This window comes from Lissotriton vulgaris, chromosome 8 (assembly GCF_964263255.1).
Source record: "Lissotriton vulgaris chromosome 8, aLisVul1.2, whole genome shotgun sequence".
Lineage (NCBI taxonomy): Eukaryota > Metazoa > Chordata > Amphibia > Caudata > Salamandridae > Lissotriton > Lissotriton vulgaris.
In genome coordinates, this window is record NC_141696.1 from 1,228,603,785 (window position 1) to 1,228,622,932 (window position 19,148).

Sequence of the window (19,148 nt, forward strand, 5' to 3'; positions counted from 1 at the left end):
TCCCCCAGAAAATGTTAGACCATTGACTGGTAAATCCAAGAGAAAGGGAGAAATTCCTCACCACGAAAGCACACTTCTCTTTAACAGAAGATGATGGTGCTGGGTTTCCTAGCTGTCATCTATCGCACATCCGAAACATGTTAGTGCATGTTATACGTATCCTTACCAAAATTAGAAATGAAACATTAAATCGTGCTATGTACTCTTTCTCTTAGTTGAAGCTGAAAGAAGCATTGAAAGTACAGGTTATCTGAATTTCGTACTGGTCCCTTAGCATCAGGGAAACTGGAAAAAGGCATCCTTATTAAACTGCAAAACGTTCAAGTTGTTGGAATCTCAAGATCAAGATTCTGTTATAAATATTACAGTATAATAAAGGATTCTGAACTGATAGCATGTGTTGTGCGATTGTGTTAAATAGTAATCAAAGGGCAAAAAAAATCAGTGCAGTTTTCCTAAAGGGACTTACCATGGAAGCTTATAAGCAAAATTGAAATGTGCCTTAAACATAGAGACAAACTGTCAATTAAATTGAGTGCAAAATTAACAAAATGGAACTCTGCTTAATTTTTAGTAAACATTAAGGGTGGGCAGAGTTTGCGGAGTTGCATTACGTGGAATTCCGTGGAGTTGCATAAAAACACAGTGGAATTCCGCAGAGTTCAGCTCCGCTGTAATACATCACTGTGCTGCCGTTTCACGCTGCTCATGTTATGACCCTCTAGTAGTCTGGGGCAAAAAGTGAAGTAGTTCCCTTTCAATGTGCAAGGGTACAAGCTGCAGGAAGAGGGAAGCAATGGGAATCCGGGCTATCCAAGGAAAAGCTGTCTACAGTGCCCCCAGACCTGGGTGTCCTTACTTCCCAACACAGCTGACCCTGCGTCCTTCAGCCTCGCGTGTCCTGCCTGCCTCTGGTGAGTTGACCTCAATGGATTGAGAGCTCTCACCGCCTGCTGTCTTTTCCTTTTTCCAGACCACAGCAACCTGCTCCAGCAATCCTGAACCCTCCCTCCCTCCCTCTTAAACTCTATTCTGCTCTGCAACTAGGGCCCCACTCCAACCACCTGCATCCTAAAAGTGTCTCTGTCGTACATGTGCCTCACCCCGCCCTGCCCCCACCGTTCCGCCCTTAGCAGGGTCCACCTCTTCCCGGCGTCTTGACTGACTCCTCCTGAGCCGTCCTGACTCCTGCGCCTGGTGTGTCATCAGGGCCAGGGAGTGGGGGACTGAGATATATGGCTGGCGGATCAGGTCGGCCTCGGAAGCTCGAGAAAGTTATCCCAAACAGCCGGTCAGCTCCGAGCACCGCAAGGTCGTGACACGTAATCATTCGCACCCCCACGGGTCCGTTCCGTCCTCCACCCCCCTTCTATCTATTATCGACTCGAGTCCATAGTGAGAGCTCATGGGGTCAGAGCACCTGCTACAGAGACTCCGGTGTATGCACAGCAGTGCAGTAACAGAGGGCGGCCCCTGCTTGGACCCTGTCAACAAAAGAACACTGCAACACTGTAGCACATGTATTACTCAAAGGGGTGGGCGGGCGGGTGGGGGCAAACTTCACCACACAGTGGAATCTGAGTTTTGTGACGAACCCCACGTTCCCAGCGGATCGCAGAGTTGACAAAACTCTGTGGGCGGAGTGGAGCTCACCACCCTATATGTTAGTACACATATAGCATTTGCCACCAGAAGCAGTAACCTACATCGGCACCTTTTAAAAAAACTTAAACCATTTATACCGCTGGGAGGCTTAAAGACAGCAGTTCAATCTCTAGTGCTCTCAAGACTGGACTATGGGAATGTCACACTCACAGGTCTACCCAAAGCCAACCTAGTCCCAATGAAAGCGACATTAAATGCAGCAGCAAAACTTTTAACAGGCACAAGTCACTACTATTGCATCTCTCCATCACTCAGAGCTCTTAGCTAGCTACCAGTTGAAGCGAGAATCCAACTGAAGGTGGCATGCATAATAAACAAAGCCCTTCACAGTTCTGGACCCAAGTACATAGTAAATAGGATTAAGCTGAAAGGAGGTAGAAGGGGTTGTAGAAGTGCTAAATCCCTCATACTTGAACCTCCCAGAATAAAAAAATAGAAAACCCATGGTCGCACTTTCGCCAGATCGGCCCGCAAAATTTGGAACTCCCTACCACCATCGAGAGCAATTACTTCACTCAAGCTTTTTAAGAAGGAAGGTAAAGCCATTCAGTTAGAAAGACATATTGCATAGAAAAACTATTTCAAAGCTTTTATCTCCTCCATTTGGTACTGTATCCTACTGTGTTATACCTTGCTTGTCATATTCTATGTACAGCGTATACTAGTGTGTTTTTACTGCACTGCAACCCTCAGCAGCCCTCTCTCTGTACAGCACTCTGATACCATGATGGTTATGTTGGTGCTTTATAAAACACAATAAATAAAATAAATTATTCAAGTATAAAACATTTTTTAATGTCAATACTGGTTTACTATTTATATGTATTACTGAGTTTAGAGTCACATGCAGAAAATGTAAGGTTATGGGGTTATCCCCACAAGGATTAAGGGTTAGCCAGGTTTCTCCTTACAAGGGAGGCTCCCAGTGGCAGTTCAGAGATCCAGAGAAGCTGGGTTAAATACATTAAACGTGAGCACCTTTACAAAAGGTGGGAGGAAGGAGTGCACCCGGGGATCTGATGTGCATTAGGAGTTTGACGTTTATAATTTCCAAAAATGTCAAGATGTGGTGTGTGCAGGGGAGGCTGCGACAAACCTGTTTCTCCAATTCTTTACTTTTCATGCCAATTTCAGGGTCATACAAAGCTTTAGAAATTAGACCAAAAAGGTTAGGCTATTGTTTGTGCATGCCCCAGTCATTATACTTTTAGCCTTGTTACCATTGAGGCACAGGAAGCATTATGACTGATATCCACAGGTATCCTATTCTGGCCCTCCTGGTCTTTGGTCCGATGGGGATCTGTGGGCTATCCCAATACATCTGCAAGCGAAGCAGGTGCTGTGCTATTATCTGCAGCAATAGCAGTACTTAACTTATTACAAAAATGTGAAGGGGCCCAAACTTTGCCTAGATTCTGCTTCCAGGGCTGTCTAATGCTTGTGTTGTGAATCCAAAGATTGTCTAATCTTTATTCCAATCATGACTTCTCCAGCCACTCAACACTCACTGTTTCTTTGCATGATTCTTGAGTTTTTTTCCCCATACTTTCTTTACTGAGTCATTGCTTTCCTGTCTTTGCATCCCTCATTCTTGCTCCCTTTTCTGCTTTTCTCTCTATTGATCTGGATCAAAGTTTGATAATGAAAAATAAGCCCAGGTCCTCAACAGAAAAGAGTATTGGTGACCAACCACAAGCTCAAATTAAATACTGAGTAGGGGACTTATATGCACATTTAAAAACAATGTAGACAATTTTATGGAGGTGGATGTCCACATTTTAATAAATCAGGCTACAATTACCAAGAAACAACCTGATCCAATAGAGGCCTGTATTTGCAGCACATGATCAGTTCTCCAAGTGATAAAAAATAATGATAAATCAAGCCTCATCACGGCTTTAAAGTGGATCTTGTTAAAGAATAGGAGTTTGTTCTTCATTAATAACCACAAAAGGAACACGGGTAATCTGACGGGTCTCGAATATTACTGACAATCCTAGAAGACTGAGTTTCCACAAAGATCTGCTGCCGGTGTGCTACGTCTCTCCCCATTTGATCTTGCTCTCGAAGGAATGGTTGAAGCTGCCGCAATAGCTGAACCCATCCTTGCGATGTGGGTTACTTAAGTAAGAGAGCTATTATAGCATGGTACAAGGCCATTAGGACATTGCTTTGTTCATAAAGATGTATTTAACACCTCAAGCCAAAACCGCAATGTACCCTTATGTATTTGGCATTCAAGTTAAAGTCTGGCCTAAGCCTCGTCCTTAAGAACATCTGGTTAGATGGTTGTGTCTCATAACGTCTTTAATATTGATATGGCAAGAGGCCTTTACCTGCAGGAGCTATAATTTCATTCTGAAAATAATTCAGCTGCACAGTGAAGGAAAATACTCAACAGACTTAAGACCTTTGCATCTGTAGGTATAACTCCCATAAATCAATTTTTTGCCATAAGTTACTAAAATGCACACATTTTTCAGCTTCCTTTAACCCCTTCACTGCGGCGGCTATTCCGCCGCAGTGCTAAGGGGGCGGGGTGGAAGAGCGGCGGGAGCATGCTGGTGACGGAACCGCTCCGTCACCAGCGTCGGTTGCGCTGTGCTTATGACGGAGCGGTTCCATCATGGCCCCGCCCGCTCAATAGAACGCTCAGTGCAGGCGCGGAATTCGCGCCGCACATGAGCGGCGGGCGGGCCATGACGGAACTGCTCCGTCATCAGCACAGCGCCACCGCAGCTGATGACGGAGCGGTTCCGTCATCAGCGCACAAGGGGTTAAGCTAGGCAGAAACAGGAAAAACAAAAGAGAAATACTATTAAGAATACGTTTGTAAATAGTTAATCATAAATGATATCCGATGGGTTAAAGACAAAATCACAGTAGAGACTGACTGTATGAAACTCCACATTCACCCCTTTAAGTCGGATTTTTTGCAGAGTAAAATATAGACCTTTCTAAGACTTTATAGTTCTTAATTATCATTCATTGTATTCCTTGTGTATTAAAGCATGAATAGCAACCTATACACAGTTAGGGAGAATGCTTTTCATAAGGATAATCCCCTAGTCGGAGTTGATTTTCCTGTTGTTGTTGGCTGTGGTGGTGGTGAGTGGGGGATTAGTGCCTTTGAGAGGTGAGGACTGAGAGAGCTAGCGTATTAAGTCTTCATTGGTAGTAGTCGCTTTACCATGCTATCTGTGCTGCAGCCATCTTTTGCTGGCTATGTCTTAAGTTACTGTGTAAATTAATTATATAATGAATCAACTAAGCACAAAATACAACATTTTGGTGCATTTCAGGGTTCGGGTTGAACTGCCATTGAGCTAGTCAGGGCTGGCCACTGAACTTCAACAACCCAGTTCTAGACAACGTGGTGGACAATCAGCACATGTATTATCAGAAACAGACAATAGAAACTGCGCTGGAATTTATGACCACATTTACAAAACGGCACCAATAATAGTTATATCATATGATGTTTGGTAAACTTAATGTTCTTAAAAAATCTTTTGGTACTAAATCAATAGAGCGGTGATGAAGGAGATTATACTACACTTTTCGGTCTCTAACAAGCAGTGTATTCGTATCATGGTATGTGTGAAGTGTGGAAAAGTATAAACCAACTTTGAAGCACCAGCCCAAGTGATCCCCATAGCTGTGCTGTCAATCATGGTCAACATTTATAAAAGGAAACCAGGTAGGCCATTAAAAACCACTTCTGCATACTCGACAGGCTGTTTCTTATGACTTGTCCAGATAAACTATTAATAAAGTGGTCTGTAACGGAGGACCCTTTTCATCATCTTTGGTTACAGTCCCTCTGCCCCTTTTCATAATCCTCAAATACCGTTGGCGGGGGTTCAATGGTACAGGCATAAAGAGATGCAACTTTATCCCTGGCCCCTAACAAATTGTAAGAATGGTTTTAGAAAAGGGAGCGCCCTGCAAATATGGTAATGTTCCAATAATTTTGCAAGCAGTTTCCATTACTCCAGTCACTGCTACTTTGAAGAGGAGCATTGGGTTTCCCCGCCTTTCTAGGTATTTGCCAAAATCCCCACAACCATAGATAGAAATATAAGAAAACCATGCATTGGTTTACATTATGCACACTTTTCCTCCCCTGCAAGGAGGACAATCTGCATAAATAAGTGCAGCCGATATGTGTTTTTGCATTTCTTTTTTTATTCCACAGGGAACTAAGTGTTGCCCTTAGTGTTGTTCTTACTGCTAAACCCCAATGAAATTTGTGGCTGCCCCTTTCATTCATTGATATGCATCTACTCCTCTCACTTTTTGTGAGACTAGTTTTTCATTTGTTTCTAGAGTAGGACACATCATCAAAATATATGTGAATACAAACAAACAAGGCAATCTGTGTCCCTAGCATTTTGCAAGGACACTGCCGCTGGCAAACTCCCTTTCCTGCCCCATCTTTAAACGTAGTATGTAGTATATGCTGTAGCGGAGCTTCTCCTGCAATCAATTCCATCTGCGGCCACAAACATCCCTAGAGTCCTATCCTGTAAAATAAGATCTTGAATTTGCAAATGCATATAACGTTTCTGTACACACAAGTTTGAAGTAGGGGGGCAAAAGAAATTGGATCCGTTCCCGTTTCCTCCAACACTTTCGGTTTGGTTTACTCAAACCTTTGCTGGGTAACATCAATATTATGATCTTCCTTTCACCATTTCCTTCCTTAACCCAAGGCAGGACCAGGGCCGGACTGGCTACCGGGCGTTTTGGAATGCTGCTGAGCTGGGGGCTGATTTGGTTGATGGGGACCTGCGTGTGCTGAACGAAATTCGTTTTGCTTTAATTATTTCGAAGCACACGCCGGTCTCCATGAACGAAAACAGCCCCCAGCTCAGCAGAATTCCAAAACGCCTGGTAGTCAGTCTGGCCCTGGGCAGGACGATGACTGCATTTCGACTCACTGATATGGGCATCCCATGTCCTCCTTACCTGATGTACTCTCTCACAGACTGCTGTCGGGAGCATAACATTAATGCAGGATCTGGTAGGAGAAGCATGGGCAATTTGGATGCAGAGATACTACCCTGTTCAGGAAAGTACAGTATCTGCGGAGGTTGTCCACAGTCTGCTTGGAGTAAAAGCGGTAGACACCAAGTCATGTTGGCTCGAGAAACCACATTAACGAAAGCCGCCTACCTTGACAATGCGCTGTACGACATTTATTACTCTCAAGTCTGGTAGTACTTCCAAGTAACATTTTGCTATGGACTCCCAAATTGCTCTGATATGGGCTGTCTACTAATTTTTCAAATATGTAGTTGTCTAAATTATTACCCATAACCTATGTCAGCTTTTCCCTTGCCATATGTTTACATCTAAAAACTGTTAGCTTGTAGGGCACTTTGTTGCCTCAAGGCCTTGTCTGTGATATATTTAAAAAAAAAAACAATACATAAATAAAAGGAGTTCAACGGAGCCGGGTCGTGTTAACATTTGTAATTTATAAAACTTTAAAGTCATGGCTGAATGGAATATCACTAGGGGAATAATGTCCTCAGAGACCCGATGTGGGTGTAGGGATTTATCAGAGATGTGCCCATGAACATGACAGAGAGACAAGAATCTGTTGCGAGTCATACTTCTTCATGGGTCATTTCACAAAGTTACTTTTTATTGAAGGTTTGAACCTAATGAGGTGTTTCTCTACATTTGAAGATATAACTATGTTGTGGGTCTCTTTGCAGGGAAAATATATACTCATGCCTTTATCTTTCATAGGCAGTTTACAGAACAAGCATTGGAAATGCAATAGGTCTCGCACCATTAGAGTTAGTGCTTTTAGAATTGTTTATGGGTTTTTTTGTAAATGTTTAGCATTTTTGTTTCCTGTAGCCAATGCTAAAGTATTACAAATAAAAAAAGCCATAAACATTTCTAAACGCTCTAACTGAAATGGCCTGAGAACTATTACACTGTGTGAGGGTGAGGGTGAGTGAGGGTGAGTGAGGGTGAGTGAGTGAGGGTGAGGGGTTGAGGGTGAGTGAGAGTGAGGGTGAGTGAGAGTGAGGGTGAGGGTGAGTGAGGGTGAGGGTGAGTGAGGGTGAGGGTGAGGGGTTGAGGGTGAGTGAGAGTGAGGGTGAGTGAGGGTGAGTGAGGGTGAGGGGTTGAGGTTGAGGTGTTGAGGGTGAGTGAGGGTGAGGGTGAGTGAGGGTGAGGGTGAGTGAGGTGTTGAGGGTGAGTGAGGGTGAGGGTGAGTGAGATGACTGACTGCGTCTGACTCAGTGAATTGTGTGGGCGCATTCGATCTCTCTTGCGCAAACACCGAATTACACAACACACACCGCGTAATTACAGTTTAAAGACAGTGAAAAAAAACATTACAACGTTCCGACGTTGAGATGGGGGAAGCACTTAACAGGTGCCATCTCCATGGCCTCTTTTGCCTTAACTGGGAGCGCCAAATGTCATGTTTGGGTGGGCCTGGCCCACTCGGCCCCCTGCTGGAACCGGGCCTGTTATCGAAGCAGCATTCCAGGCATAGGAGGCACTACAAGACAAGATGGCTATGCTCTGACTAGCTGTGCGCGACGTCACAGGACTGAGCACGAGCACGCGCCGCTTACAGCCCTGAGGAGCGCCCGCAGGGCCAGCGCGCGCGTGGTTCGTGGGTTTCGGGGCGGGGGACTTATTTATTACAAGTCTATGCCAGCGGCGATGCCTCGCGAACACACTGGGTTCATGATATTTCTTTGTCGCCGGTTCTTCCCTCTGTCTCGCACTCTCAGAATACCAGCCCACGGCTTTGCTGATTAAATAGTAATACAGGCGTTACCCACCCAGCCCAAATAAATAATTAAATGGATAAACGCAATTAGTTATAAAAAAAACAAAAAAGAAATGTTAAATATGGAGCAAACTGAACCTGCCAGGGACACAGACAGAGCCTGCCAGGAACACAGCCTGCGCCTGCCAGGGACACACGCTGGGCCTGCCAGAGTGCAGGGTGAGCCTCCTGCATGGCTCTGTGAGTGAGTGGGTGTGTGAGGGTAGGGCGGGCGTCCCTCGGGAACAGAAGCCGGGCAGGGCTGAGGGGCATCGGTGGAGCTGTGTGGGGGGTTCAACATCATCAGGGACTTTGAGGGACACTGCCTGTGATCGATTCCCAGCTGTGAAAAATGCAGGGCATGATGGAGGTGAATTGGGAGAGCTGTTTGTAGATACAAGTACAGGAATAGCAGGAAATGCCTCAGCAGGGCTGAAATGAGGCGGCTGACCTGGGAATTTATAACCCTGAAGTTCAGGAACCGGGGTGTTCCTGCCTCAAGGGAGGTGCACATATAAAACTGCGTGTGCGTTTCAGTACTGGGATGTAAGTCAAGCCTGGCTTGGTAATGGCACGGAGTCGAGTGTGAGCCCAATTGACGTGCCGCTGGTCGTGCACGTTGGGAGTGAGGTGTCTCGGGAGAGCTGTGAGTAAAACTCTCCCTGAGAGCACGCAGTCCTCACCCCCCACGTGGATTCCCGATGCCGCTGCTGGGCTGGCAGGGGTGGGGGAGGCGAGGGTGGGGACGGCTCTGCACGTTAAACCTTTAATATAATGTGGGGGGTTCAACATCATCAGGGACTTTGAGGTACACTGCCTGTGATCGATTCCCAGCTGTGAAAAATGCAGGGCATGATGGAGGTGAATTGGGAGAGCTGTTTGTAGATACAAGTACAGGAATAGCAGGAAATGCCTCAGCAGGGCTGAAATGAGGCGGCTGACCTGGGAATTTATAACCCTGAAGTTCAGGAACCGGGGTGTTCCTGCCTCAAGGGAGGTGCACATATAAAACTGCGTGTGCGTTTCAGTACTGGGATGTAAGTCAAGCCTGGCTTGGTAATGGCACGGAGTCGAGTGTGAGCCCAATTGACGTGCCGCTGGTCGTGCACGTTGGGAGTGAGGTGTCTCGGGAGAGCTGTGAGTAAAACTCTCCCTGAGAGCACGCAGTCCTCACCCCCCACGTGGATTCCCGATGCCGCTGCTGGGCTGGCAGGGGTGGGGGAGGCGAGGGTGGGGACGGCTCTGCACGTTAAACCTTTACTATAACAAGCGAAAGGATCGGAGACACGGCGGGTAAAATAAACAACAAAAAACAAGACGGAGGGAAGAGAGGGGAGGGGGGAGGAGAAATGCGACACGGCGGGAAGGGGAGGGGGCGGAGCGGGTCAAATAAACAAACAAGCCGGAGGGAAGAGAGGGGAGGGGGGAGGAGAAATGCGACACGGCAGGAAGGGGAGGGGGCGGAGCGGGTAAACAAAGACGGACGTGCACGCGCTTTTAAGCTCAATGCGCATGCGCATTGAGCTTAAAAGTCACGGGCACTGCAAGGAATCGCCACGATTCCTTGCAGTGTGGATAAAGAGCGGATAAGTCCCAATACTCTCGCCTTGCTCGATGCGCATGCGCATCGACAGGCGAGACCTAAAAACATGTCCCCTTATCTGTTAATAAGCCAATTCAATCTTTATTTCGATTTATTAGATCATCAAAGATATACAGACAATCAAAGTCATAAAGTCAAAACATCTCAGTTCAATATTCTGAACTGCACTGTGTCCACCAGCTCTCGAGCTCGAATGAACTTGGTGTATGTTTTGAGTGGTAAGCAGGCTTTAATTTCAGGATGCAATGCTTGCTGCTGAACCTTGGTTGAAAGGACCTTCTCAGAACCTGCAACTCTTTGGCTGGCTCTAGGCCTTTTGAGTTGCTGCTTCATGAAGATAGTTGCTGCACTTGACCACATACACCAGCACCTACTCAACCTCACATATGCACTTGTGAAGAACATCTTTTGTCTATGGACTGTCAACGTCATCCATAAGAACCTAGAGAGCTAGAGCGCTCTCCGTCTGGAACCCCACTGCCTTCCCCACCTTTACATCAAGTCATTCATTTTGTGTTTGAAATGAGCTTGGGACAACTTTCCCAGTGAATTCAGTCCATGTTCTTTTTTTCTCTTATTGTGAAAAAAAGACGGAAGACCCTAAATATGTAATATCTGACAAAATGTTTATTTCCTTGGGAATACGCCAATTTTGGTCACGCATAAATGTAGGACTGCCTTTCTCTCGTCCTTATATTGTGACACATTTATAATATTCTTTTTCCTCATGCTTTCTTCCCTCATCTACATTTCTGCTAACCTCACTCCTCCTGATCCTATTCCTCGCACTCTGTTCCAGCACTTCCTATTGTCCCTGTCTCATTTTCTCTCCCTCTTTAACGCTCTCTGGGTGTCTGAAATGAAGAACACTAGCCTGACAAAGCCAAGCTGGTGAATCACTACTTCGGATAATTACCAAAATTACCAATACATTTTTTTATGAAATTCCGATGGTATTTGTGGCAAAATACTGATGAATACGTCATGGTAGCCTTTTCTTTGTATGTAACATACTTGGGGCCTCATTAGGATCGCGGACGGACTTGCGTCCGTCGGCGACCCCAGAGGATGAGGGAACGTCTGCATGGGCTGCGGCGTTCCCTCATGTGCGATTAGGATGTGACCGCCACCCTGGCGGTCACATCCTGGATATTTAACATTGCGGCGGGTGCTGCTTCAAGCAGCACCCGCCGCAATGTTAAAAGTGCATGTTTAACATTTACATGCACAAAGCGGCAGGCACCGCGCGGTGCCTGCCGCTTTGTGCATGTAAATGCTGGGGGGTACCATAGGTACCCCCCATGTGCACCCCCCAACACCCTGGGGGCCCGCAACGGGCCCCCAAAATCAAAAGTACACATGCTTTTCCACGGCGGAAAAACCGCCGCGGAAAAGCATGTTTACAAATGCTTCCTAATTTGGCTGGCGGTGTCTGATAGACACTGCCAGCCAAATGAGAGCTTTTCCGCCGCGGTTGTAATCCGACCGCGGCGGAAAAGCAGCGGACAGAAACCAAGACCCACCAGCCATCGTAATGCGGCGGTGGGTCTTTGGTGAGTCCGCAGAGGATTTTCCGCCTCCTCCGGGCCGGAGGTGGCTTCCGCCGGCCCGGAGGAGGCGGAAAATCCTCCATCATAATGAGGCCCTTAGAAAGGAAGGAGCGGAAGAAAAGCGACAAAAGAAAAAATAAGAGGTGAGTGGGAAACTGGGATGAGAGGAGAAATGTGGTAAGGATCTGGAGGGCATACATAGTGGGTGAGGGGGGTCTCAAGGACCTTGGTAGGTAGAAGAATGCATTTTAAACAAGGAGGCATAAGAGAGGAAAACGGTGTTAGTGAGGGTGGAGAGAAAAGGAGATTTAGGAGAGAACCCCTCCTGAAAAACGAGCTCCACCCTGATGACAAACAGGGAGTGATTATGGTTTAGGAGAGAGTGAGGTTAACAGATAAAACACGTAAGACATCAGGGGAAACCAAAATTGTCAGGCATGAGTTTTTGATAAGGAGGATAGATGAAATGTTTTGTTTGTCGCCTGATAAATGATATTCAAAGTGAAAATTGTGTGGAAATGGATTTGAGGAAAAGGGTTGTCAGAACCAGTAATTTCAGGTTTGTTTTTCGGCTATATTCGTATCCTACCCTATTAACACTTCATACATCACTTCAAAACCATGCACTCTAGCTAAGGCTACAATTCTCAAGAAGACCATTTTCCTCTGAGCCAGTGATATAGTTAATGCTGCTCCCTCTATTTTGAGAGTCTTCCACAATTACCTCTCGTGATTCAACTTTAATTGTGCATGCCTTTATTTTCTCTAAATACCATCTCTATAATATGTTCATGACCCCTGATGTGCACTGTGTAATTGTCTACTGTGAACCAAATTGTCAAATGCTCTTATTGTGGCATCCTAGTAGAGCACTCCAATGTCCACTTTATGTTCACGATAAATATAAAGCAAAATGAATGAATGAATCAATCAATCAATCTTTTCCTCCTACATTTTGAGGGTCTTAACCTTTTCCGGTGTTTCCTATTGTGAGACTAATTTTCCATGCATATTGACAGTAATCCCATTTGTGCTCTTGGTCCCTCTTAACACAAAAATATCCTTTTTGGGTGCCATATAAAAAAGGGTGTTATGGGACTTTTAAGTACTGATCGTCTAGAGAAGGCTGTCACCTTTCAACCGTCACACCTGCGATTGGCCACCGCAAGGAGCGCTCAGTTGGTCTTCAATCTTGCTTTCGGTTATTTGTAGTTACTTGTATGGCATGATTGTCTCTACAAAAAACACTGTACATAGAAATGAAGTATTTGTGCATAGTTCCATCAAGGATTGGATGGTAATTGAAGACAATGACAGGACCCTAACACACACACACAACATTTTCCAATTATGTACACCTATAATTGTTTTTCTGGATAAAGAAGATGGGGGGTGGGGAGTTAAATGGTGACAGGGAAGGATCTGAGATGCCATTAGCCCTTATCGGTTCTGGAAAGAGGAGGAGAGCTTTCAGTACAGTTATCAAAACACGAGGTGAGAAGATTGCTTGAAGGTCAATAGAAACCAAGCTCGAAATAAGAGGCACCACTAAATTTAGTGAATATAACAAATACATAGTACAGGAATTTTTGGGAGTGAATACTAGGTTTTGGTTAGACTAGTAAAGGATGAGAAAGGGAATTAGACAGAATTGAGAGATTATATTGTTAAAGAAGGGTACATCTATGAAGATCGCACGTGAAATGTGTCCAGTGAGTCAGAGTGGATTTGCAAATGTATCCTCATCGTTGCAATATTCGAGTTTGCTTAGAACTAGTCTAAGGATTAATGTTTCAGCTGTATGGAGGGGGATGTTTGAGTGGATCTTGCATATAGTTAGCCCACATTAGACAGTCTAAAACCATTTATCCAGCATACTGCAGGCTCTACTGTGCCCCCATGAACTCACAGATGACTGCTGTGTGGGCACCATTTCATCCTCATCAACCGCCTGGGCAAAGCGGCTTTCCTTCCCTGTACAAGTCAACTTGTGGTACCGAAAAGCACTTTAACAAGCTCTTTCAAACCTGTGGGTAAGTGCTGAAGTGGCTGCAAGTACCATTTATATTTGCACCATTTTAGCACTGGTTTTTAGCTTTGGTTTCCTCATTGAGCAAAGTGTACATTGGACTTGCTCCTGTTTATAGACAGTTATCACAAACTCATAGCTGATGATAAATTCCCATGAAAGATATTGGGAAAAAAGTACTCATATGGGAAAAAATTGTGCCAAAATTGCTTGCTCTCATTATTGCTCATTGAGTAGAACTGACATAAATAGGTATAAAAACACACTAGAAAGTTGTCGCTTGCATCAAGGTGATTTTGCGCTGATTATTACCTCAAGAGTCTAAATCAGTGGTTCCCAAACCTTTTGAAACCACAACCCACTTTTTAGAACAACAAACTGTTGTGACTCACCTGCCTACAATGGACGAGGCTGGGTGACTTTTGAATGCAACTAAAGCATACAGTTTTATAGATAAAACTATACAGAACACAAATGATAATGTGTGGAAATAGGGTTTCTGTGAATATTTATCATTTGTGCATCACCAAGTGTCTTTACTTTGATCCTATTAAAATCTCTGTTTCCAGCACACTTCAGAATTGCAACAATAAAAGCGCTTCATTTTTGCTTTCCTATCTACTTGATGTATACAGTTCATTTACAGGTATTTACATTTTGTTGTGTATTGCAAAAAACATCCTACATTGTCACATAATTCACTTTCAAAACTCCTCTCACTTTGCAGGCAGAAAGGTAAACACCAATCCTATGTTCAGAGAATAAAGCAGCCTGACATTTGACCTCTGCCTTTGAATCACCGCAAATGTGACAAGTGTAACACAGAACTTAAAGGCATCTTTATTTATTGCTCTGACTTTTGTGACCCCCCCTAAAAATCAGCTCCCACTGGTCTAAAAGATTCTGCAAGTTATATTGAGTGCATGTTCCTCTGTGTCTTCTTTACCTGCCCGTCTCTATTAGCTAACCCCCAGAGATCAGGGCCAAGGGGTGTATGGCCAGTGGCGCAATATTAACCCCCACAGCTCCAGGAGCCCCCCTGCAGAACTGTGCACAAACGGCGTGCCCCTGGCCTGAGAGCTCCTCACTGGGTTCGGTGCATGGCAAGCCCCCTCCATGCCCTTTGCAGAGGGCCCCCCTTAAATTTTGTTAAGCTATTGTGTATAGCCACACCTTGTGTGCATCATTAGACTGAGAAGGGTAAAGAAGAAGCAATTCTATTTTCAATCTCAAACACCAACATCACTTCTGCCCAATCAATATCCCAGTTCCCATTGTTAAGTGAGAATATCACCGGAAACAAGAACAGCCGTTGAGCCCCAAAAGAGGAAACATGCCAAGTCCCCAAAGGAGGTGCAACTGCTTTAGACACTCGTAGGCCCCACACCCAGAGCTGAGCACCAGTGTTGTACTAATCCGCAGAAAGTTGATTTTTTCCTGAAAGCAGACAAGCATTTTCCACTACAGTTCCTGAATACCAGGATCTAAAGCATGAGCTGTGTGTCTATAATGTTCTTGCAGAAACAGCCAACACCATCTGTTCAATTCAATAATCCATAGAAGGCCAATCTTACAGGCATTTTTGGGATGGAGGTCTATACTGTGGAACATTGCCCGGATAAATTTCAGGTCACTACTTACCATATGGTGGATGTTGGATAATGTCAGATGCAGGTATGCGTTACATCAAGTCGAGAGCTTTTCTAAAGTAGCAAGCATGCAGGAAAAGATAGCGCACTTATTGCGGAGCCAGACATGTTGCAGTATTCTGCACACGAAGGTATCTTTGTGGCTTAGACCGCGGCATTATTACTGCAGTCACCCTGAGGTGTGCTCTGCGAATTACGAGGAGTGCTGAGTGGGAAGAGCAGTGGCAGGGCTACAAGTTCATAATTGGTCAAAAAATGTCAAACTTGGTCTCCTTCATTCTCTGCCTCACCGGCCAGGATGGCTATCCATTACAAAATTCCCGTACCAAAATGGTGGTCTATCCTGGGATTACTGTGTGTCCTTGACAATCCAAGATCAAGTTTAATCTTTTCCTTTGATGCACGTTATGATTTAAACCAAATCTAAATGAGCCATTCACAAGTAATGGGTGGATCAGAATATATTTGTTCTCTCATTTTTCATTACGTTCATCACCCATGTGCTGCTATTTTTGTTCATGCTGCTAGAATCCTTTTTTAATCATCTTCTTAGAGTTCCAGAAACAGCACTTTTCTCTGCCCTAACGTCAGGGAGAGTTTGGAACTTCGGTTGTCTACTTCTGCATTAATCTTCATCTTTAATGCGAATCAACGAGACTGCTAAATGGCATTTTACACGGGGACTACAAGATTTGCCCTTGTAACTTTTCCCCCCTAACTGGGTTCCTCTTCAGTGACTGCATGTTTCATGTGCACTTTTTAGGGCAGGGTGACCTGTGGCTACTGAGAAGAGTCACCCTTTCCTCGAGCAATCAAGAAGGGCACTTGACCAACCTTCACAGAGTTGAGTCCACATGTCTGTAAGTAATGGTATTTATGTGGTATGAACCCAAGCAGTGAACCAGGGCAAGGGTTATGATTGTTTATAGAGACGCAAGTAGCATGCTAGCTATATTGTGTTGGGGAGGTTGTCCCTTGAAGAGGGGAGTCCTCTGCTCCTTTCTAAATAGCAGGAGGGTTTTAGAAGTTCCGATGTCGCCTTGTAGGGACAAGTAAAAGTCTTACAGCTGCCTTTGAGAGGTATAGCTGTCAGCTGGCACCATACCATGGGAATGAACTTCAGCGAGACTTGTTTTAAACCACCAACAGCGCTAAGCATGCAGGGACTTCTTTTTTCATGTTTCCCATTTTAAGTAAGAGCATGCAAGTCCCAGCATGCAAAGCGCTGTTGACTCAAAAAGCAGGACTGACAGATAGTCACCCTCATAAAAATAGAGCAGCTACGCGGCTAGCAAGCAACACAACAACGGGAAATTCAGCAGGTTAAAAACAACTACCGCTACAGAAAACAAGTCACCTAAGAAACCGGTCCCAACATGCACTGGAATTCCAAGAGCACTAGTTGTAAACACGACTACAGCGTTACACATCACACAGTGCATAAGCAGAATTAACCCACAACATCGTCGCTCCGTCCTCTACAGCTACAAGTGCTCCCTGCTCATTCCGAGCCAAGAGGCGCGTTAAATAAAACTACTTACTACTAACATTTTCAGGCTCCATTTGAGGGCAGGAATTCAAAGCATGCGCAGGGCTTAAAACGGTGTTCATTTTCCTTCCCACGCAATAACAACCGCCTCACGTGGAAAGCAGCGATTACCCCCCTCCCCCCACGCGCAGTCAGCTTTTAAAATCCTCCAGCGCACGAATTGCACCCGCCCGGCCTGAAGTGGAGTCAGATAATTACTGTACGCTGCAGGTAAGGTCACCCCCCACCCCACCCTCCCCTCGCCTGAGGAAAACGTGCCGTCTAGCCGGCCGCACGCTATGGAGCAGATAGCGCGGCGAGACCAACTTTCAAAACAAACACTCGAAAGAGCACAGGTCGCAAATTATGACAGAGAAACGTTGCGAGACGACGACACCTCATTGGCAAACATTTTCTTCCTGTGTTTATCACTTTAGCCACTGCTGCGATGTATGAAATAGCGAAACCAGCCTATGTCAAGTGTGAGAAATTAATCCAATCCGGGTTCCCCTTTCAATTCTGTCGCTTTAAGGGCTACGACTAATAAGAGTGCCACAACAAAGAGGTATAAACTTAACAGAAACAATGTAAGAACACAGCCAACAACAATAAGTAGTAAGCCCGCCTTTGTCGTGGCTGGGGAGGAGCGCCGTTGACAAGGTGTTGATGCCTGGGGGGCGGGGGGTCACGGAGCCCTACCTGGGATGATGGAGGGCCGCTTCCTCTGGCGCCGCAGGTACACGGGCTCCAGGTTCTTCATGTTGCGCTGCAGCCGGACTCTGACGTCCAGCCCCGCGTGCAGCAGCTCCTGCGGCAGGCTGCAGCGCCGGGACGCGCTGTATTCATTGTGATACAAGACCACCTTGCCCCTGGACCCGGAGAAGAGGCTGCTGTCATCGCGCGCCATCACGAGACAATGCGGCCCGGGGTTCTCCTCTGTCCCCCGTCACCGGGCGCGCGCCCAGAGACCCGGTGCGCTCATGCCTCCCCTGCACTTGTTTGGTAAGTTCAGCTCGTGGAAGGGCGTGTGCGCTTCAGACAGGTGTAGGATTACTGACGCGGCCCCTCCTTTCCGAAGCTGCTAATGGCACCCGGCAGCCAGCGGGAGGAGGATCTCCACAAAAGCCGTTTAGGTTAACAAAAGATTTCCGATGTTTGGAAAGTTTCAGCCGCGCCGGGCTCCTGAGAATATGCTGCCAGCTTCTTCTTCGTCAACGGCACTGCCATCTGGCCACGTCCTAGCAAACCCCTGGCGCACTAAGTTGCACAATTGCCATTGTCTTTTAACGTGGTGTGTGACACAAGGCGCCCGTGTTACATAACCAGCCCAGGTAGGTGTGCCCCCGTGTGACCGCGAGGCTCGCTCATTTCTCCTCCTGCTCTTTGAAGCTCGCGCCGATTGCAAGAAATCGAATACTTTAAGAATAATGTCAAAAACCGCCTCGTGGAGTGACACTAGAGTAATTTAGAAACACGTTGGTTTGAATAAACAGCTCTTAACAATGGGGAGTAACTATGGTGCTTTCCGTCTGTCCTCGTGGTTACTGGCATTCTTCGTATTTTTCCCCTGAGCAACATCATTCAGGAGAGCATATTGGTCAATGCAAAATGATCGCTTTTTAACCCTTTCGGAAATACTTTGCGATTGTTTAACCAAACTTTCTTCTAAATATTTCAGGGCTGAAATAATAACTTTCCCTATCTGTGCTAGAACTGCAATTGGAAAAACAAATGTAATCTTCCAACGTTCACCACGTCCACAAGGCAAGAAACACAAAAACACAGTTAAGTCCATTTATTGTGGAGGGAAGAGAGGTAGTCCAAGGGTGCACTGGTAATTACAAGGTTCGGTAAACTTCACAGCTCTGACCATTGTGATTATACAGGTGCTCGTGCCTAAGAGAGGGGATGTGTTGGGACTGCCTCTATCAAGACTGACATGCAATTCTTTTGCTCACTTCGCCACCCCAGTTTGGATCCAGCCATATGCAAATCAGTCTTGACCCAGTTCCTCATGGGAACAGTCCAACCCGTACTGCCAAGCCGGGTCCTCCCTGGACCGGAAACAAGCATCCTGGGACTGCCAGCATTTCCAAATCACCTTGCAGGACATTTAGAGCAGGCAGAGACACCTTTGCCCATGCATAACCATCGGAAGATATTTATTTGAGGTGGGAGGGAGAGTCACTGAGCATATTTATGTGAATACATTTCATGATGCCCTTCTCTAAATAAAGCCGCCCTCCCCCTTTCTTTAAAAGTTGTAGATCTGACTGGATATAGTTTCTGAGAGTTCTTACTTTACAATACTGTAGCTGA

At 45.7% G+C, this 19,148-nt stretch overlaps 1 protein-coding gene across 2 annotated transcripts in view; it reads right to left on the bottom strand.

The window, feature by feature from the left end:
- The window catches only part of FRY (FRY microtubule binding protein), a 674,187-nt gene extending 656,342 nt beyond the window's left edge, over positions 1-17,845 (bottom strand). For both annotated transcript variants that reach the window (XM_086935130.1, XM_086935129.1), the window contains exon 1: positions 17,529-17,845. In XM_086935130.1, the coding sequence (XP_086791256.1) occupies positions 17,529-17,736 (208 nt within the window). In that variant the 5' untranslated portion in view covers positions 17,737-17,845. The remainder of the gene's footprint in view (positions 1-17,528) is intronic.
- Between the last annotated feature and the right edge of the window lie 1,303 nt (positions 17,846-19,148).